Raw genomic sequence first — 21,802 nt, forward strand, 5'->3', positions numbered from 1 at the left:
AGCATGGGGCCGTGTCAGCCAAAAAGTTAAGACTGCCTCCCCCACCCTGATGTCTCGTGTAGTATCAGGCAGTGTAACTCAGAGGTCAGATAATGGATTTGTCTGCGATGGTTTGGACAGGGCTGATCCTGCCTCAGGCAGGGGCTGGACTAGGTGACCTACAGAGGTCCCTTGCAGCCCCACTTCTCTATGATTTCTCTGAAGATGCCACCTCATTTGGCCTTTACCAAGCCAGAGGTGCAACTGGCCAGTATGGTGACCGGGACATCTATGACCTCCATCCCCCCACTCTTTGCCCCGCACCCTACACCTTCAGCACTGAAGAGGGCAGAGCAGGGGTGGAGGGGGATGTTCGCTGCTGCTGGGGGTGATGTCCCTTCCTATGTTTTTGGCCTCGGAGCAGCCATTTCAACCCCAGCTTCCAGCTGCAAAACCTGAGGTGACTTCTCCCCAGAGCTGCTGCAGGAAAGGCACTCCAACGGCGGAAGAAGCTAAGCCAAGTGACCCCCGTGGAAGGTTTGTGATATTTAAACTATTGGGGAGAACCTATACTGGCACCCAGGTAAGATCCTCAAGAAACCCCATCATTGCCAGGCTGCTCGGTAGCTGCATCCTGAAAGCGTCCTCCCCTGTGCTCAGATCCCAGTTCCTCCCAACAGTGCCACGTCTCACCGTTGGGCACCCTCTTCTCCACATTTATCAGGTTCCCTAGGAGCAGTGGCTTAGTTTGGGACTCTGATTAGGTCTTGCCCTGGACAGGTCTCAGTGGTGACAAGGGATACCCAAGCTAGCTCACATGGTGCAATCTCAGGTGCCAGCAGCTGTGTTAGCGAATTCTCTACGCAGGGCAGCGTATCTCTGAAGGCAGGGGACCTGCTTCTGGTCCCCAAGCTACCTCCGGTGTCTCTACACTTCACTGCATTGTGCACTGTAAACAGATTTTCCAATCTGGCTTCTGTTCTGTCTCTGCTACAATGTGGCTTTAGCTTGGTTTTCCCTCCCCCTTTATTGGTGTTGCCTATTTAGTCTGTGTTTTGGGGGCAGGCATCCTCTATTGTTGTCGTGTGTTTGTACAGTACCTAATAGCATTTCCTCCATCTCCTTGGAGGCCCCTGTTAGGAAGGGTGCAAACATCCTCATCAGGACACGTCTTTCCTTCCTTCTGCGAGACATACGGGGCTCTTTGCTCCATGTCTTTTGTCACTCTGGGCTGTGTAGATATAGCTCACAGGGGAATGCAGAAGCCCCAGCTAGTACAGCACAGAGATACAAGTCTCTTCTGCAAGATGGACTAAGACCCAGGTATTGCCCCTCTGCTCCCATCCCATCCCTGCCTCCACTCCTGGTGCAGCATCTTGTCTCCCAACACCACTGCCATTCAAGGGTCAGGGCTGCACTTCATCAGCAGCCACATCTCCACCCACAAGTCGCTAGTGAGGCAGGAGGCAAGGCAGGCGAGAGCTGAAGTGGTCTAAGAGAGTTCAGCTGCAGAAGTTTTCTGAACAGATTAAGCTACTCCAAAACTTGAGGACCATTATCACAATCGCAGGACCCATCTCCCTGAAAGAGGCTTACTGCTGGATCTGGACCGATGACAGGCAGCAGAGGCAAAGCTAGCATGCAATGTCCTAGATGCCCATTCTTGTGCCAAACTCACCTCCAAGCAGGTGCATCGGATGCAGTACATCAGCCCTTGCGGCTCCAGGTAAGGGTGCCAGCTCTCTCCCGGACTGTACTTCTTGCCATTAAAGTCACAGAACATACCTGGACCTGTAAGTCGAGAAGTGGACACCACGTCAGAGAAGAGGTTTGCCTTAGAGAAGCATCCTCTTCCCCACCAGGAGATCAGCAGAGCTGAGTGCACACTTTCTAATGAACAATGTATTGATAGTGGGACTTTCAAGAGCACCCAGGAGAGTCAGGTGCTCAGATCCTAACTCCCACTGGCTTCTTTGAAGATCCTTAAACTCAATGGATTTCATCTTTCCTGCTGGCAGGTGGTGACTCTTTGGGTTTTATTCATTATTCAAGGTTATTCCACAATGTTTTTCAGAAATTGTGTTTTACCCTGTCGGCTTGTCCTTCCAAGAGGGTATTGCACTGCTTCACCTTTGGTCACAAAAATGATGATTGGTCATAAAAATCACCTAGCATTGTTTCTGTTCCTGGATTGGCCAAAGGTAATTCTGGCACATCCATTCTATGCTTTGCTTTGTGAAGACCTCTCCCACACTACAGTAATTCTCCTAGAGCCGACTGCATAGGCTCCTGGTCTGCTTTGGGGTGGTACATTTGGAAAGTGGATGCCATGGAGGATCACATCTTTAAGACTTTACACACAGAATCAAAGAATCGTAGGAAATGAGGGTTGGACCTCAGGTCATATCTAGCCCAACCTCCTACTCAAGGCAGGACCAGCCCCATCATCCCAGCCAGGGCTTTGTCCAGCTGGGTCTTAAAAACCTCCAAGTATGGAGATGCCACCAGCTCTTTGGGCAATGTGTTTCAGTGCTTAACTACCCTCCTAGTGAGAATTTTTTTCCTAACATCCAACCTCAACTTCCCTTGTTGCAATGTGAGCCCAGTCCTGTCGTCTGCCCCCACTGAGAACAGTCCAGCCCCATCCTCTTTCAAACCCCACTTCACGCAGTTGAAGGCTGCTATTCAATCCCCCTCGGTTGTCTCTTCTGCAGACTCAGTCAGCCCAGTTCCCTCAGCCTCTCTTCACCCATGATGTCCCCCAGCCCACAACCATTTTCATTGCCCTCCACTGGACTCTCTCCAATGTGTCCACATCTGGACACAGGACTCCAGATGGGGCCTCCCCAGTGCCGCATAGAGAAGAATAATCACTGCCCTCGAACTGCTGGCAACGCTCCTACCAATGCAGCCCAGGATGCCGCTCGCCTTCTTGGCACCCAGGGCGCACCGCTGGCTCCTATTCAGCTTCTTGTCCCCTGTCCCCCCCAGGTCCTTTTCTGCAGAGCTGCTACCCAGCCAGTCACCCCCAGCCTGCACCAGTGCATGGGATTGCTTTGTCCGAAGTGCAGGACTTTACACTTGTCCTTGTTGAACCTCGTGAAATTTCTTTTGGCCCAATCCTCCAATTTGTCCAGGTCACTCTGAATCCTAGCCCTACCCTCCAGCAAATTGTTTTTATTGGTTTGCAAACATACAGGGGAGGACAAACACCTGGAAAGTGTGAAGTGTCTTCCACAAAAATTGGTATAAAAAATTGCCTCAAAAAACCCCCAAAAGCACCTTTTCGAAATAAATGTTTCACCTGCCCAATGTGCTAATATGAACTAGGTATCCAGGTTGTAGCTGTATTGGTCTAAAGAAAAAGGCAACTGGGACTCATAGTTGAGATGATATCTTTTATTAGACCAACAAGATTTTTGCAAAAAAATTAAAGAATTTTTTTTTGGGGGGCAAAACTCTTGTTGGTCTAATAAAAGATATCATCTCTACTACGAGTCCTGATTGCCTAATATGAACTAGTGTCTTGCCAAAATGTCTTCAAACGGGTACTTAGAGAAGCTGTGTCAACAGGTGGAACAGAAGTGTCCCGGCCTGGAGCACCTCACTGCATACACAAGATAGCTCTCTCATCCCCTCCGCCTCCATCAGCGTCAAACCTTCTCGGCGCACAGATTGCTGACAAGATGATTTGTATCACCGCTGTCACTTCACAGACTAGGGTGCCCCCAGCAGAGACGTGGTTTCAGAGGAAACAGACTGACTCTTCCTAAGCACAACAGACCCATTCCATCCCTTGAGCATCTTTCAACAGAGCCGTCTGGCGTCTCCTCCGTGCCTGGTGGGTGTCCACTGCAGCCCAACTCTATAAGCAGGAAACTGCTCTTCCCCACTGCTTTATAATAAGCTGGGGAATCACTGAAGATTTAAACATAGCAGGCCAGATTCAACCCTGCTCTATCACACTGGAGTAGACCCAGCTCATGCTGGTGTCACCCCACCCGGAGGTCTGGGCACCACCAAGGAACGTGGCCCAGCATTGGGGATGTCCGTGCTGCCAGGGTGGTGAAAAGAGTCTGGGTGCCCCTGGGACTAGAATATGCAAGGTTGGCAAGGGAGGCCATCTGGATCCAGTGTGCAAGGCCATGTCATCTGGTCCACAGGCTTCCCAGGGGCCATGCCCAAGCGCAGGGCAGGCTATGAGCCCTTACCCTGCCAGCGCAACTTGCTGTGGAGCAATCCTGCCCCCGACCATGCTTCCCGATGCAGTAGAAAGCAAGCCACAACCACAGACCTCCTGCCCATCAGCCTTTCCATCCACCTGGCAGGGGGCTGAAGTTAGTGCGTACACCTCAGGCCTGCGTCCAGCCCTGACTGGCATTTGGGAAAAGATCAGCAAGGTTTTCATTTGGATATGCCACCACCTTGAATGGGATTTCTTGTGCCCTTGGCAGCTGCCCTGTTAGAGACAAGAAAGGACAAAGACCCCTTCTCAGCTTTGTTGGCCTATCAGGCTAGTCTGGCGAAGGGACACCAAAACAGCACACCTAGAAGGGCTTGAAAACAGCACAATAAGCAGACGATGCAAGGTCAAGAGATACATGGGAGGGGTAGTTCAGACTGAGTCCTCAGGGTCAACCCTAAATACTGACGTGGACAAGACGTTAGCCTCAGTTCCATGTTTGCAAAAATGAGGAAAGCAATTCCATCTCATCTATTAGATAGTGAAAACATGATCCCTCCTGAGGGTCCTCACACCTGGGGAGAATCATTAGCTTCCTTCTCATGGCAGGGTCGTGGCTCTGTTACTTTGCTCCAGCACGGACTAGAATCTGTTTCATCCGAGTTCTCAGTACAGAAAATAGGAATGTCCCATTACCATACCACGGTGTGAAAACAAACGCTTTCTCCCGCCCCGAAATGTTAATGGCTGCAGAAGAGCTAGCCCAACATTTCTGACTGAAAATTGTTCTTCCAAGCAAACTTTTTTCAGTTGAAAATGGTCAGCCAAGAACTAATGGAAACTCAATGCTCGTGCCTGGAAATGAGCAAGCATAACAATTGTATTTGTGATCAATTGAAATTTTCCACAGGGAGAAAGCCATTATATGTTGCAGAAACCTGAAAGCTATGAACCCAACTCTGCTTCCCTAGATATCTACACCAAGCCTCTGCTTGACTTGAATGGGAAAATTGACCAAGGAGGTTAATATGAGTTGGATAATTATCATAGGATCAGAGACAAACAGGGCTAGAAGGGACCTCAGGAGGCCATCTACTCCAATCCCTTGCTCAAGGCAGGGTCATCCCTGTCTAAACCATCTCAGCCAAGTCTAACCTGGTCTTAATAACCACAGAAGAGGGTTATTAACCACAACTGCTCTAGGTAGTCTGTTCCAATGCTTAACCACCCTCATAATGAGAAATTTTTTCTAGGATCCACCCTAAATTTTCCGTCTTGCCATTTAAGACCACTGTTCCTTGTCCCGTCTTCTGTTGCCACCAAGAATACTCTATCACTATTCTCTCTCCAACTGCCCTTAAAGTATCTGAAGGTGATCAGCTCCCCCCGCCTCAGTTTTCTCTTCTCCAGGCTAAATGACCCCAGGACTTTCAGCTTTTCCTCGTAACTTATGTTTCCAAGACTCCAACCATTTTTGTTGCTGTCTGCTAGATTCTTTCCAATTTGTCCCCATCCTGAAGTGCCGTGCCTACAACTAGGCACAGGGCAACAAGTGAGGCCTCATGAGGGCTGAACTGAGTAGCAGAGTCACTTTTCATGACTTGCAAGCAGCACTTCTTTTAATACAACCTAGCATTGGTTTATCTGGCAACTAGAGCACTTTCTGGCTCATGTTCAGCTTGTCCACCACAGGCCCTTTTTTGCAGTACTGCAGCCTCACCAGTCATTCCCCATATCGGTGCATGTGATTGTGCCATCCCAAGTGCAGGACTTTACACTTGTCCTTATTGAATTTCATTCAATGGACCTTGGACCATTTCCCCAGTGTATTGAGGCCTTCTGCATCCCAGTCCTGCCCTCCAAAGTGCCCGCCACTCCACCCAGCTTATGAACAACTGAAAAACCAGCTGGTGCACATGCCCAAAAGAAAACGTGATTCAACTGCTCTTCCTCCCTATAGTAAAATGTATTGCACACGATTATCCTGGTCTTGCTACACCCATGCAAAACTGGAGCACACTCCGCCAGTGCTAATGGGATGGCTCCAGCTCTATAGTGGGGTAACTGAGCAGTGACCTCGACTAGGGCTGGGTGAGTGGTTGCCATCACCAACCCAAGCAGACACCACCCCTGCCCTGGCCACCGCCGCTGTCCAAGGTGCAAATAGCACCTCTGTAACGGAGACGAGCACATGGCCCTGTTTGCTCACATCGGCATGCATCACCCGGCACCAGTCAGCCCCCGAGACTGAGAGTGGTTTGTGCTCTTTCGTTGAATAAGTCTTTGCTTGTCAGTGTATGTCATTAGTAGTTTAAGTGCTTAAAGCCACACTAAATATTTAACGGGATTTAAAAGGTTATGTCATTGAGAGGATTTGAGTGGCTCAGGTGATTATGTTGCCATAAGGCAGCTGAGGTATTTATGCTACCTTATGAATTTACAGGGCCTCAAATTCCACCTCCCGCTGCTGGGGGGCGGGATTTCCAGGGCTGCAGCGGGGGAGGAAGATCTTTATTTTCAGAGGCACGGAGCCCAGCTCCCCCTGCCTGGGTGCCCAAGTGTCCTTGGAAAATCTGCCCCTGCAGTCCTTGGGGTGAAATCTGGGCTGGTGGAAGCCAGCGAGAGATTTGGCGTTGACGTGCCATGGATTATGCTGCACTTGCGGAATGAGCAGGTCCCCAAACCTCCCTTCCTGCAAGCGCAGGGGAACTTTCAGTCTTCTTTTTCAGCTCAGATGCCCTAGCGTGCGTTCCTCTACTCCCTTTTCTTCCATGAGCACCAGATGCTCATGTTGATGTGATGTGACAAATGCTTCTCTGAGGAACAAACCTGCACTCTGCAACCCAGGGAGCAACACACCAGGACTCACAACCACATCTCTCCACCACTGGAGGCAAAGATAAGCCCAAGGCATCCCATCTTCACTCAGGTCTTTACCCCACCTTCCTTAGGATTGGAGAGCTCAGGCAAAGAAGAATGGTACTTCAACCCCCAGAAGGCAGGGTGATGTGGTGGGTAGGATGATGGTTAGGAGATATGGGCAGCTCAATTTTACTCCTAATTGTTCCCAGCCTGTAGGGTGATCTTATGCAGGACACTTGGGCCAGATGTGTTAACTCCCATGAAAATTAGGAGGAGTTTGGTGCATAAATACCATTCAGCACTGCCCTTTCTCTCCTTGCCCTTTAGGTTTGTCCACACAGCCAAAAGAAGGTGTGTTATTTCATACCCTTGGTAGCTCGGGTAGCAGTAGCAGTGAAGACACAGCGCCACTGGGTTTGGCATGTGCTAGCAAAAAGTTTCGAGGAACCCTGTGTCCATACCATGGTGTCTAATATGCCTTCAGAGCTACCGCTATGCATGCAAGCTGGTTTAAGCTAGCACTGATTAGCATGTGCCATAGTTGCACTGTTCCCCCTGTTGCACTGTAGACCCATGCTTTGCCTGGTCTCTTTAGCATGTAACCTCTTCTTGTGTTAACTGACCCTCAGGCTATCTTTAACAAGAGACATCATTATGAAACTCTGAAGGTACCATTGCAACCACTGCAAAGTAGGAGTCAAATGCAGTTCATAGAGAGATTGGGAGGAGGATTTTGATCCTCTAACTGATCCCTTACTAAAATGATGGGTAGAAACACATGGCTTCCATCCACATCACCATGCCTTAAACATACAGGCAGATACCAAGACCTCATTGCCTTTGAATCCTTGATCTATGGAGATGTGACCTAGAAGCACCTGATATGACCACATGAAAGCATTTAAATTACACAGTCCAGGGATGAACCAAACAAAGTAGCAACTCACTGGGGCATGAGGTTTATTCTGCGTTGGTAGCTCTATTTTAAATGCCTCACTCCAGGTGCATCATGAATTAGACATGCCAATTTAAGGCACATTAGCCATTTTTAAAGTGCACTAAGGGCACGGGTCTACACATGCACACCCTTAATGCACCTTAAAAATGGCAATTTTAGGCTATTCGCACCTAAATTTGATACCTGCAAAAGCAAGTATCAAATTAGGCATGGATAGCTAAAGCACCTTAATGCACGTGTAGACGCACTACAGTGCATTACCGCTGTGTGTGTTGAATGACTTGGGACTAACTTTAGTCCCAAGTCAGTCTACACACCGCATTAATGTGCCTTAGCGTGTGCATGTGTAGATGCACACCTGAATCGCCTTACTGCACATTAGGCAAGTGTGCATTAAGTTTAGGAGCATGTAAAAGCATGTGTAGACACACCCTCTGTTACCAAAACCCACCCTCTGTTTCTGTTTCTACCCAAACATGTCTCCATCCATGCCATACAGAACTTTAGCATGTCCTGAGGATTAAACCCACCTCTCTGCTCAGACCACCTTTTATTAATCCCTTGAGTGACTGTACAAAACACAGCGTGATACAATGCCCCCATTGTCCATTCCAGAAGAAAATTCCAGTGCAAACAGGATGGTGTTTAGTGTTGCTGCAGGAGTTTGCATTGCACGCTAAGCAGGACTGTGAAGGTCTCCAGTCTCTCCAAGTGTGTGGCCAATCCATTTCCAAAGACACCCACCTAACTCACACCAAAGTGACGAAGAATCAACAAACTCATCTTTCTCCACCCCGGCCCATAGGAATGGCGTGACCATAGAGCAAATGACTGGCTTTGCAAGGCACCGTGTTTATCTACACCGGGTTGGAAACTGCAAGAACTAGTAAAAAATAATTTTCGAAGTGATAAATAATGACCTCATTTTTCCATGCTTGCAGCATCTTAATGAATTATGCTGAAGGTGAAGAAATATAGTTACCCTAATATGACATAGTTTTGCTAAGTGAGCAGGCTCTCCATGCCAGTTGGCTACACGGTTCAAATGTTTAATCACTTGCTTTTCAGAAGGGGATCCCTGGTTGGAGTCCAGACCTAGAGAGCAAGCTTGATGAACGTCTGCAAGGGGCCAGCAGTTAAAATTAAGAAGGCCTGGCAGTCGTGGGCACCAGTAGACACTTGTCTGCATCTCAGAAGCGCTATGCTGCACGCTTGGCACCAAGTGCGCAGGCGTTCAGTTCAAGGTGATCCAGGGATGTATTGAAGGAGGAGGCTCAAAACGCTTGAGACGTCAGATCATTTTTTCCCATGCCAGTATAATCATTTCATTTTCATAGGCCAACCGCTGGATAGCTTCCCAATTTGCTCGGCCTGAAAAGCTATTTGTGGCCATAAATCGCCATTTGTGTTTCAGTCTCCTTATTTACAGCCGTCTTCAGCATCACACGCTCACAAAAGTTGTGTTGTTTTATTCTTTTAAGGAGGATTTTCACACTAGAGAAGACTTTCAAATACGAAGGGGCACATTACATTTAAAACCACGGCCTCGTTTACTATTCCAGCGGTGCGTTCCCTTGCAGAAGGTCACATTTGTCCCTCTAAAATAGGGCAGCCTTAACCTCATAGGACTCCACCAGAAGGAGCACCACCAGGGTATTTCTCTATCTGATGACATGTGGCATTGGGGAGCCCTGGGTTTGGGGTGGCAGTTCAAGGTCAGGAGCTGGGGGCACGGAAATAGCCAAATCAAACACCCCTTTGCAGAGCAGCATCTCTCCCTCCAGTGCTCACCGTGGAGAGAAGGGAGAGGTGGGTAGTTCAATATGGCTATGCACTGAGGGCATGACAACCAGCATATATCCTACCCCCTTCTCAAACCATTCGGTGGAGGAGACTCAAACCTCTTCATCCTCGCAGGCCGTGAGAGCAATAACCCTTATTCTGCTTTCATCTACCTCACCTGCCCCTGCCGTCTATCGTTCAGCCAAGACATTCAGCCTAGGCATGAGGAAAATCAGGCCCTGAGCACCTAGACATTTCCAAACCCATGTTGTAGGCAGTGGAAATGTAGCAAAGGAGGTAAAGTTTCGCTCATACCAGTTGCTTCTTCACCCAGGTTTTTAAGCTGCTTGAGTGCCTTCATGAGACTGACCCTCCAGTGTCCACTGCTGACATGGCTCAGTGGACGTTTTGTCATTGATGTCAATGGCAGCAGGCGAGGGCTCCCAGCGATGCCTATCCCTGATGAACGGAGGTTACCTTGATTTGAATCATGCAGCGATGGCTTCTCTGAGTCCAGAGAAAACTCTTGAACTGGAGCTCCATCTGCTGCGAAAACAGCATCGGGAATGAATATTCATTGATCCCCTCCTGCGCGTGTAATTGGGAAGAAGATTGCTTCTATTAATTTTCACCAATGGAAACTAAGAGTACAAGGGCCACGATAGCCAACTTCTGATATCGAAAAGATTATGATGACGAGTTTGGTGATCTGCTATTCTCTAAGTCCGGTGCAGAATGGACAAGAAGTAGCTGAAATAATGTGTGCAACAAAGAAGATGTAGGTTAAGTATCAAGAAACCTTCCTATCTGTAAGGGTTGTGAAGTACTAGAGCCGGCTGGGTAGAGATGGTGGAGTCTCCTTCACTGGAGGTTTTTAACACACTAAAGCAAAGCCTGTCCAGAGTTGAGATAGACGTGCTCGTGCCTTGACTAGAGATCTTCTAAGGTCCTTTCCAGCTCTATGTATATAGATACATACATATGCACACCACCTGGTTTCATTCAGTGCAACCTTTCTCAGACCTGGAGAAATGCCACCCAAGCCTCCTTGAGCTAAGCAGGTCAGCATATTCCCGCTTATCAAACATCCCACATGCAGTTTCACCTCTCGGTCCCGCCTGCACCTGTCCTTGTGCCCTCTAAGGACGGAGAGCTGGCTGCGGGAGAAGGGAAGTCAGTGCAGGGACTCTGATTTTGGACCCATGTTTCTTGGGCAGATCTCCCTCTGATGGAAGAAATCCCAGTACAGAATTGGGCTGTACTGTGTAACAGAAGACATTGTTTCTGTTTGCACAGAGAGAAAAGATTGGTCACGTAGGAAAAGCAGAAGCCTAGGACTGAAAAGTGCATGGGTTGTAAAGCCAGGTTTTCTGCATGACCTCAAGGGAATCACAGCCTCCCCGGGTACATCTACATACATACATATACACACACATACATATACATATACACACATACCGTGCTGTTGGCAAAGCATCTGTGATCATCAAAGGGAAGGCATTCAAGAACTGCAGAGCAAACACCGGCCTCCCCCGGGAAAACTTGTCAGGAAAATACACCTACTCCTTCAGCCTTGATTAGTGAATGCAGCAACAGGCAATGCCGCCAGCTCACAGAAACACCCGTTTCACGCCGGAGGAAGTGCCTCCCGCTGCTTTCCACTCCTGTGACGGACAGCTCCAGCAAGCAGAAGCCAGCACAGGCATCAAAGAAGAAGCCACAACGTGCATGTTCGAATCAAAGGACCTAGTTAACACACGCTGTCTTGGCCCAGCTTGTCAACCCCCACTCCCTGCTTGGCCCCCACCCCCACCCCACAAGGGATGTTGGGGAAAACTGCTGCATTTTAGCAAAGGTTGTTCTCCCTTTGAATGTAGGCCTGGAAAAGAGCGCTAATTTGCCTTAGCTTGTTTGGGAGCCCTGGAGACATGCTGAAAGAGGCTGAATCTGGCTTTCTTTTCTCAGCTCTGCAAAGTGCTGACCCTGGATCAAACCTACCCTGCATGACATGGCTTGCCATGGGATGTACATTCACTAGGTCCTCAATGGATGCAAAATGGCTTCGTTGGAGGTGTACTAGTTAGACCAGCTGAAGCTCTAGCCCTACCCATTGTTTCTCCCGAAAGAAAGAGGATCTATTGCTGTTCTGATCTGGATGAACAAAGCAAACACCCATCCTCATTCCTTCCCCCAGATCAGGGGCCAGCAACCTATGGATATGGCCCGTCAAGTGATACCATCTGGCCTGTGAAGCCGGGTCGTCAGCGCCGGGGTCAGGAGCGGTGGCTGTGTTGGGAGCATGGAGCCAGCTAGCGGGGTAGTGGGCAGGATCTAATCTGGCCCCCTGCTCCTAAAAGGTTGCTGATCCCTGCTCTAGATCCTTGTTTGAGGTTTATGATGGCAAATCTAGGCGTGAGTCACTCTTGCCTCTGAATAAAGCTTATGGGGCAAAATAAATCTGGGTTAGATTCATCAAAGGCACTGACTGCCTAGAGCAGTGGTGCACAACCTGTTGGCCCCGCGGGCCAGATGAGGGCCATGGGGCAAGTCTGTGGGCTAGCTTGGGCCCTGGCACTGACCCTACCCTTCCCTCTACACCACAATTGGGCCCTCGGAGCCTGGCACTGCCCCACCCCACTGCCCAGGCACCAGGACCGGGTCCCAGGGGGCCAGCACTGCCCTTTCCCAGCCCCACACGCTGGGACCCAGCCCTCAGGGCTCCCCATGGATCTGGAGATTGGGCCGCAAGGGAGTAGTGCTACCGCTCTCTCACCACCGAAGCCCCAGCTCTTTGGGGAGCCCCGCGGCCAGACGACACAGCACCCTGGGCCGGATCTGGCCAGCAAACCAGATGTTGAGCACCCCTGGCTTACGAGCTCACATCAGATTCAGGACTCTGCAAAGTTTGCTTCCCCACGAGGGCACGCAATGGTGCGTGAGTCAGACTCCAAACGTTTGGTCCTGTCAGGACGCAGCTCCATACAATGGGCCAGATCTTTGCCCGGGCTGCACTGACCTATGTCCACTCACATCTATGCAGCATAGGTACCGGGGGGCACATTTGCTGCCAGGGCTGCTCCGCTTGGCTGAATCCAGCACGCTGTGGTGTGGGCCAGCTGAATGAAAGACTGTCTCAGGACGTGCATTTCTTGGTCAGCTCGCATGCCTGTCAGTCACTGCCATGAGTGCTGAGTTGACAGTGGCACGCTTGGACTGAAAGTCCTTAGTCACAGCCAGGCGTAGGGAGAGCCCAGCTGGCCGGAGTCCCAAGCCCATATGCCAGATAATTAACAAAAAAGCGTGTGTAGCTGTTATTGAAGCCTAGCGTGGTGGCTATAAAAAGAGTCACCTCACTCAGTGTCGGCTGTGTTTTTATTTTACTTCTGTCTGGCCGTATTAAAGGATCAAGGATTAAACACACTGAGCGTCCAAATCACACACCCGGGCTCACGCGCGCATGTACACGTGCGTGCAAGACGCCCCCGGCCCCAGACTTCAGTTTCCCCAGCCCGTACTGACAAGAATTGGCTGGGCTGCTGAGATCTGCGCTCGCCATCTCTTCTATCTCCGTCTTGTGGGGAATTTCCAGCCGTAATCACAGATAAGCAACCTGACGCCTCGCTCCCTGAGGGATCGCAATGACATGATGCTGGAGGATTATCCCTGATAATTTGGGAGCCCCATGAAATGCACCTTCTGTACAGCTCCTCAGTTATTGCCTATTCTTGCAAAGGGATTAGATGCATCAGGTGAGGAAGTCCTCCTTGGCAACATCCTACCTGGAAATCAACTGCTCCGTTCACATGACTGACATGACTGCATTCAGCAGCCATCCTCCCCTGCTCAGAAAATCTCAGGGAAAAGGGCATCATAACCTGTCACATTGCTCTAGTCCTCTTTACCCTGAAGCACTTTATAATTAAGCGCTAGAAGAGCTTACCTAGAGGGGCTGTGGGACCCCTACCACTAGAGGTTTCGAAGCCCAGATGCCGGGGTGACTCTCAAGCAGGGTGCTGCAATATGAACACCATTAGGTGTGCAAACATGTCCGCGTGATTCAGAAGAGAAACCCAGAGATTTCAAACAGGAATCCGTCGTGGCAAAGACATGCTGATGTGCAATGGGCTTTCTGAGTTCTTTGCAACAGCAGAAGAATTGCTCTAGTCTTTTCCCTGTAGTCAAGAAACAAGTGAAAGCTAAAAGCTGGCATTTTCGGAGACAGGGCCTTGAGTCTAAACAGGTGGCGATCTATCAGGCATGACTGAAGTAGCTGACCCTGCCTCGGGACAGGGGGTGGACCAGATGACCTCGCAAAGTCCTTCCCATTCCTTTTTCTATGATTTTGTCTGTGAAGGCAAGGTTCATTTTGCCCATGCAGATGGGCACTTGTGGGGAGAATCACAGCAGCCCAGCAGGCAGATGTCGATGTGGACTCATGCAAGACCACCAACTCCAATGGGAACGAGAAGGAAAATTGTAGGTGTTGTAACTAGCCCAGGGAGGGCAGGAGTAATAAGAAGTGGATTCCTTTGAGACCACGAGATTCATGTGTCACCTGCAATCAGGGAAGTGACTTCAACGTACCTGGGACGAGAGTGTAATCCTGGGTGCCTGTTGAGTAGGGACCACGACCAAGCTCTCTAAGATCAGTGCTCAGATTTCCATCAACTCCAGTGAGCTGGCCCGTATAGTCGCATCTATTTCAATAGTCACAAAGCCTCATTCTCTCCTTCTGCAACCTTTTGTGTGAAGTCTTGTTCTCACATGGATTGTACAGTCCTACCAGAGCTCTCTCCCCAGTTTATCAAAGCTTGGCATAGCTAACTAAACAGGATTGCTAGCCATCGCTGGCTTTAATCAGAGTCATGCTCTCACCAGCAAATGTTATTCTGGGTGTGTTCGGGGTGCGCAAGTGTTTGTGGGCTGTCATCAACAGAGGAAGAAGCAAGCCAGCAGCTAAAAAATCCCAGAGCTGATATAACAGCCACGGATTTAGGGAAGTTTTAAAACACTAGTTATGGTGGAGGGAGAGGGTGGTGAAGGGACTCGTTAAAACATGCTGGGTTCTTGGCAAGTTGCATCCTAACCGCTCCTCTATCAGCGCACACGTGTGGAAGTCAGCACTCGCTCCTCAAGCTAAATGCCCCTTCAGGCTGTTTGGGGATTGTGGCTACAGAAACCTCTTCCCTTGGCTCTTCCACACAGATGGATGCACAGACACAGCTCCACTTTTCTCATCCCCCCCCAACCCCACTCCTCCCCTATCCCCGGGCTGGCAGGAGGGCCCGTGGGGTGGTTGCCAGCCTGTGAGACCCTGCAGGATCAGCATCAGCAGTGGGGACTGCCCTTGACCTGGAAGGTACAGACCAGGGGTCTGGAGGGAGCAGACAGTAGAGAGAGCAGGGCACACCAGGGTGAGGTCCTGCCTCCACCACCCTTAAGGGCACTGGCTACATTGGTGATTCCCAGCTTCTTCAGCCTCAAGGCCTCCTGCATATCCTTTTTGAATATAGATCTATCTCCATGAATTCAGAAAGGTGCTGCTGGACCTTGGGGCTAGAAAGGGTAAGAACCGTGCCCCCCCCCACCTTTATAGAGACCAATCCTTTGCTTAAAGCAAGATGGATTTAGTGTCCTTTTTTAATGGTGCATTTCAGCACTGGTATGATCTCCTTTGGCCGGGCAATGGAAGATGTTATGTGTTTTGAAACAACAAAACAGACAGATACACCATTTTGAGTGTAAGAGTGAAGTGCACCGCCTATTTTAATCCAGAAAAAACTATGTCCCAGGTATGCAAATGTGTGGGAAACACACAAACATACCAGTTTCTGGAGCCAATGGCACCCACGGAACTATATGGCCTGCATCATATTGGGATTGCTATAATCAGCAGACTATGATACACTTAGTCCTGAGCCCTGTGTTAGGCCAGTGTTGGATGGTTCAGATGTGGATAAAACTCTAAAACTATCCTAGCCAATAGGAGAAATTTCTTTCAAACTGGCTTATGTCTTGAAGCACACTCTTATGCATTTTTAGCCAAGCTGTAGTTGATTACAACTCACAGAATCACAGAAAAATTGGGTTGGGAGAAACCTCATCTAGTTCAAACCCCACCCCACAAGGCAGGATCCTCCCTGTTTAAACCACCCTATGAACATCTAAGATGATTCAATCTCTTTTGCTAATTTTTCAGTGCCAAATAATATCGAGGGGCAGTGAGTTCCACAGGTTAACTGCATCAGCGGCAGAAAAGTATGCCACTTTGTCAGATTCACATGAATTGACTTGTTTTTTCATTGGGCATCCCCTTGTTCTTATGTGTCCAGGACACGGAAATGGGTGCCCCGATGGACACCCTCTCCACTGTACATTATTCTACAAGGCAGTGTCCGGAAGGCTCAGCTGCGTGCTGGGCCTCTGCTGGATGGGATTTCACCTGAAATGCTGGAAGTGAATCACTGCCATTTGCACAACAGGTCGTTCTCAGACTCTGCTTTGCAGAGATTTTCTACATTTGGGGACACTGGCTGCAAAGTGGACCCAAAGCAAAAATGTAAATTCTCTGCAGAACGGAGCGACCCTTTCTGCACAGCTCTCGGCTTCACCCCCACAACACAGCAAAGAAGAAAACAGAAGTCCCCTAGTCGCAAACAAGGCATGGGGGAAATGAAGTGCTCATCTCCCCCACCCCAGAAAGGGGCACTGCAAACCCAGAAGTCCACTGGGGATGGTTTATGCCAGGGGACCTCTGCAAATCTTTTTTTCTGATGAGCGGCCACTGGGGATGAGGAGCCCAGAGGAGTCCCACTGGTGTAATCTGGGCTTTGAAGTGTGTGAGCACGACACCCACAAACCTTCCTGGTCAGGACATACTGCAGCGTACATCCTACATAACCTACCGCCGATTACATGGGGACTTGAATGGGGTCTTCTGAGTGGGCGCTGCTAGTGCTTAGTCCCTGGACCCCCATTTCTCCTCTGCTCACACACAGCTGTGACATATTCTATTGCCAGCTCATTTTTCCTCCTCTCAAAAGCTATTGTTTTGCACCTAAACCTGTTCCAGCCCACTGGCTAAGCCAGGTTTTGGATTCAGGACTCACTTAGCACCTATGCCAACTGTTGGCACCATGCAAGCTATAAATCATCACCATGTGCAACCCAGCCAGCTTCTGCCCAGGTCCTTGCAGATTAGAGAGATGATTAATAGAGGGCCCTGACTGGTTTTATTGTTGTACTTGAGTGCTTTTAAAGGCTGTAAGGGTGCCCTTATTTTACTGCCAGGGCCTAGCTCTAAGAGCAAAGGCCTCATCTCATGCCCCTAACTCTCCACATTTAGTGGCAGAGAAAGGGTGCAGATCTCAGCTGATGCATACCTCCCATCCTCTGTATGAAACCTCTCCAGCTAAAGGAGCTTTATCATAGTCCCCGTGATGGCAGAGCATAGCAGTTGCATGCTTCCCTCTGCAGGAAGGATCTTCTGTTTTCCCTGTTCTGCACAGGTGGAGCTGAAGGATTGAAGATAAATGGCTTGCCCAGGCGCAAGGCCATCTGTGGAAGAGACAGAAGAGTCTCCTGAATTGTTAGTTAATGCCTGGCAACTGGACCATCCTTCCTCTCAAAAGAGGACCTTGGGAGCTACACCCCAATCATAGAGGGGGTGCGCTGTGCAGGGGATGGGATGGAGCCAGGGAAGGCCGAGGACAGGATGCAGGGGAGACATATGGTCCATGCTCCAGGCCCTTGTGTCTTTCTCTTGGATCCTGCTGAGGCTGAAGCGGCAGACGTGCCCCTGAGTAACATACCCTGCCCAGCTGCTAAAGCTCAGAAATCAGGCCGTTGCACCCCAAAACAGGCTGGAGAACAACACAGGGCATGCTTAGCTAGCAGCACGGCCCAATTACCAGCCTTGGCAGTGGGTGGCCAGAGGGCAGTGCCCACCCCCGGGGGCAGCCAGACTCTGGACCCGTGCAAGGAAGCCCAGCACCCAGCAGCAGAGGGGATGCAGCCTGGATGCGTGGCCTGTCTGCTGTCACAGCACGGTCCATGCCAGCAGCAATCAAGCCAGAAGCACGGCCAGAGCCTCGCTCCCCGCTGAGGGTGGAAAGCAGCTGCGGGAACAGGTGCAGCGGTGGAAGCAGCTGCCTCTCGTGCGTATGGGAGAGACCTCTGCTGGCTAAAGAGGGCAGCCCGCTGCCGGGACCGTGGCTCCCTGCCTTCCTCTGCTCATCTAGAGACTCTCGAAAGATGCCCCTGCGGCATCCCGCACCCCATCTCCTCTGGCGATGGACAGTGCTGTTACAGCAGTACCACTGCAGAGACCCCACGCGCCGCTGATCTCGCCGTGCCTTGCACTGTGCTTTGGGGGCTGGACCCAATGGTCCGTAAAGTCCCTTCCAGCCCCCCCAAACTATGAAAACTATCAAACTGCCACGTACTTAGTTTCATAGTTTCTCGACAGCAAGGCCAGCCAGCCCAGAGATGCAACCGAGAGCACAACCTAACCAAGAGCCTACAGCGATGTGACCCTCAGATTAGGACTCAGCCCAGCCCCTTGCTGTAGATCAGACACCTGTTTCTGATGGATAAAGGGTGCGTCCAGCAGGGAAGGGTTTCCCAATGCCCTGCTGGATTTTAGTGCCTGCTGTGCTATGTTACAAGACGTTTGCTATCAGTGCACGTTCTTACATGACAGTGAACGAACCAGCTCCCCCAAAGCCCTCCCGTGAGAAATGCCCCGTTTAACCTCAGGTGGGAAGGACGGGTCCACTGGGTTTGGAGCAGGGAGGATTCACGTGTCAGAGGAGATCTCCAAGCTGTGCGCTGACAAAGAAAGGACTCCCCCCACATCACAGCCAAGAAATACAGCTCAACAGCTCTCCTGATGGGTTTATGGCAAAGACACAAGTTAGGCTTCTTACAACAGGACCGAGCAGCACGGAGAAAGGCAGGCAGGCTAGAAATCAACATCCCCAATGCCCTTGCTCACAAATGGTCCAGGGCCCATATTCAGGAGCACCAGGGTAACTGGTCACTGGGATATACACACTTCCCACCAGAGCTCTCCCCTGGAGAAACTCTCCTTGGGAAAGAGGTGGGAATGGGAAATTCTGCTGGCCCAACAGCAGACCTGTGTGCTGTGCACCGAAGTGAGCCCCAGCGCAATGCCTGATTTGTGCACAGTTGCCCCAGGGGGAAATCTGGCCCATTTTTTCTACAACTGGTGAGCAGTCAGCGGATATCTCCCCTCCTTGTACCTGCCTCTCAGAGGCAGGAGGAGTTGCCAGCCTGGACCAGAGCCACGGTGCATCTGGTCTGCCATCGCTGGTTGTGGCTAGCAGCAGAGGCTGTAGAGGGAAGTGTGAGACCTCCCCGCAGGCAGAGGCAAAATGATCTGCTCCCCACAAAAATCTTGGTTTAATCTCCAAGAGTTAGGGACTGTCTGGAGCCCTGAAGCCTGGGGCTTGGCATCCCTTCCAGACCTCCCGGGGTAGCATTTTCTATCATCCCTCTAGGAATCCCTTCTCTTTGCGGGCTAGCTCTGTCCAGCAACAGATGGGTTCCCCATTACTTGTGTTTGCTCATTCTCTCATAGCCCTGAGCCTGCTGCAAGAAGGGCACAACCTTCAGCATGAGCAGCCAGGGCTAGGGTGAGGGTGCCACCAGGGAAGATCTCGGAGATGTTTGCACGGGGACCTGGCCAGCAAGCAGGGAGAGCAGCTGGCTGCGCTCCGTGAGAACGGTGCTGCAGTCACTCTGGATGGGAGCGATAGCAAGGGTACGTGGGGACAACTCCATTGCAAGTGAGGCTCCACGCTGGTATTAAGTGAAAGGAGCCCTGCACATTTATTAACCACACTCTGCACTTTGTTCCCTCTTCCGGCACCATCCTGATGTCCCAGCAGTGTGCAAGGTGCTATACAGGCAGGCACAAAGACTGCATCCCCAAGGAAAGTACCTTTACGTATTTTGCTGACCTGCTGGATGCACCACCCCCATTTTATAGCTAGGGAAACTGAGACACAGAGAGGTGCACTGACTTTCCCATCTCAGGCTTTTGGCTGAGCTGAAGCTCAGTCGTGCAGTTTAAGGCACGGAGCCTCCTGAGCTGGTTATTCCCAGTTGTCTCTGAAGAGGTGCATCCGTATCATCCAGGATGCAGAGAGTGCATATGAAATGCAGCACGGATCTGCCAACCCTTTCAGAGCTATACTCAGGGAAACATCCCCACCAGGTAAAAACCTGTACTTAAAAGATCCTTGCCGTGTCCCTGCTGTTGACTGGCATGCTGTGGGGATGGAGCAGCCCTCACCACCACTGAGCAGGAGTCTCAATCACCCTAGAGGGCTTTAACCGGAAAGACCTATTTGTAAGGATAAGATAAACGGCTCCAGCACCCTGCAAACTCTGCGCTCTGAGCGCCCTACTACACAATTCCCAACAGCACGGCCACCATCCCATTGCTCTCTTTGCCACGCCACCTGTGCCAAAGCAGAGGGCTCCACAAGCACAGCTGCCCCCCTCCAGGAGACTGAATCCTGTTAGAAGAAATGATGTCCAAGCGCTTCCTAGAGCAAGAGATTCACTGGTACGGTATTGGCGACGTCTCCAACCACCCCCTGGGCACAGGTGCCCCATTCGTAGAGTCCTGAGCATCCATCACCAGGATATGCTCATTAGGACAGTGCTGAGCCCCACGCCGGGGGACCCAGCCTCTGCTGTCAGCTACACGGACTCGCTGCAAAGCCGAGGAAGGGAACATGCGTAGGTGTAACTCTGACCCCGTGCTCTCATACCTGACCCCGCTGCTGTCAGTTTGAGAGAGGACGCACAAACCTCTGCACCGATTCCCGACATCCGCCACATGTAGCACTTGTCACGTCTTTGTTTTTTCTCTGCCACTGATCATCCCTTATGATCACTCCTCCCAGCCACGGCACACCTGGAGGAAGAAGTCCCCATCACACAAATCCTGCTCCCCCGCGGCTAACTTTCATCCCTTCCCTTCTGTCTCATCCTTAATGATAACCCCTTTAGCCTTTTTTTTTTTTTTTTAAGTCACCCTTTACTTACGAGCTCTGGCTTCAACCTCAGAGGCAATAAAAAGGAGCAAAAATCCCAGGAAAGAGCAAACATCTTGGATTTCAGGAATCATTCTTCCACTCAAGAGGGAGAGCAGGGAAGGGGCAGGGAGGGGAAGGCCACCAAATGCTTTCCTTTGAGAAAGTGTCAAAAGGACCGGGTATCCAAAAAAGCAGCAGCCAAGCACCACAGAGGCAGCACGCGAGACAGACGCGCACAGCCCAGCTAATTCCTGCTTCACACAGAGGTCCCAGCTGCAGTTTATTTTACTCTCATCAAAGGCGCCTCCTTTAGGGGAGAGCAAAGAACTTTGTTTGTTCCGATTACCCAAAGTATATTAAAAAAAAAAATCAGCACTTTTTTTTTTATTTTCCCACTTTTGTGCAATTCCTTGGCGACTTGGGGAGAGATGGGGGAGGGACAGGAGGAGGCTTTCCAGGGCGTTGAAACACGTTAACCCCTCCCTTTCTGCAGGCTTCCCAGGGATATATTTTTTTCCCATCGTCATGCTGTATAACATTCTTGGGATTGTTTCCTCGCACCCAGGCTGTGGCTTTTCCCTTCCCCCCAAGTACCTTTCCCCTTTCATAGGAAAAAATACCCCTGAACTTAGCAAAGGATTGGACAATTCACTTTAGGAACAACAAATCCTGCATCTGGGCAGGGGATTGGACTCGAGCCTTCAGGTCTCTTCCCACCCTACGGCTCCATCACGAGTCTGTAGCATCAGCTTCGCATCCAGTGTATCCCCACTCATGGGGAATGTATCCTGATCTTCTGCCAGCTCTCCCGGGTCCCCAGTCCTAGGTTATCCAAGCCACGGTTTGAACATCCACACTAAAGACAAGCCCTTTCAACTGCATTCACACTAGCACTGCACTAACTCTCGAAAGGTGTTGGGATATCCCAGCATTGCATTTAACTCTGCTGTTGTATCTGTTGCTTCTTCA

General features: G+C 50.4%; 1 protein-coding gene across 2 annotated transcripts in view; it reads right to left on the reverse strand.

The window, feature by feature from the left end:
• CHRDL2 (chordin like 2) overlaps positions 1-21,191 on the reverse strand; it is a 61,914-nt gene extending 40,723 nt beyond the window's left edge. Inside the window, exons 1-2 of one of the 2 annotated variants that reach the window (XM_090030821.1) lie at positions 20,844-21,191; positions 1,658-1,770 (exon numbers count right to left, since the gene is read on the reverse strand). In XM_090030821.1, coding sequence (XP_089886947.1) covers positions 1,658-1,770; positions 20,844-20,925 — 195 coding nt within the window. In that variant the 5' untranslated portion in view covers positions 20,926-21,191. Of the gene's footprint in view, positions 1-1,657; positions 1,771-11,222; positions 11,298-20,843 lie in introns of those variants that run through there. The other variant, XM_090030822.1, reaches the window with a different exon arrangement.
• Positions 21,192-21,802: the final 611 nt, after the last annotated feature.

This window comes from Crocodylus siamensis, chromosome 1 (assembly GCF_052110815.1).
Source record: "Crocodylus siamensis isolate JL-2025a chromosome 1, ASM5211081v1, whole genome shotgun sequence".
Taxonomy (NCBI): domain Eukaryota; kingdom Metazoa; phylum Chordata; order Crocodylia; family Crocodylidae; genus Crocodylus; species Crocodylus siamensis.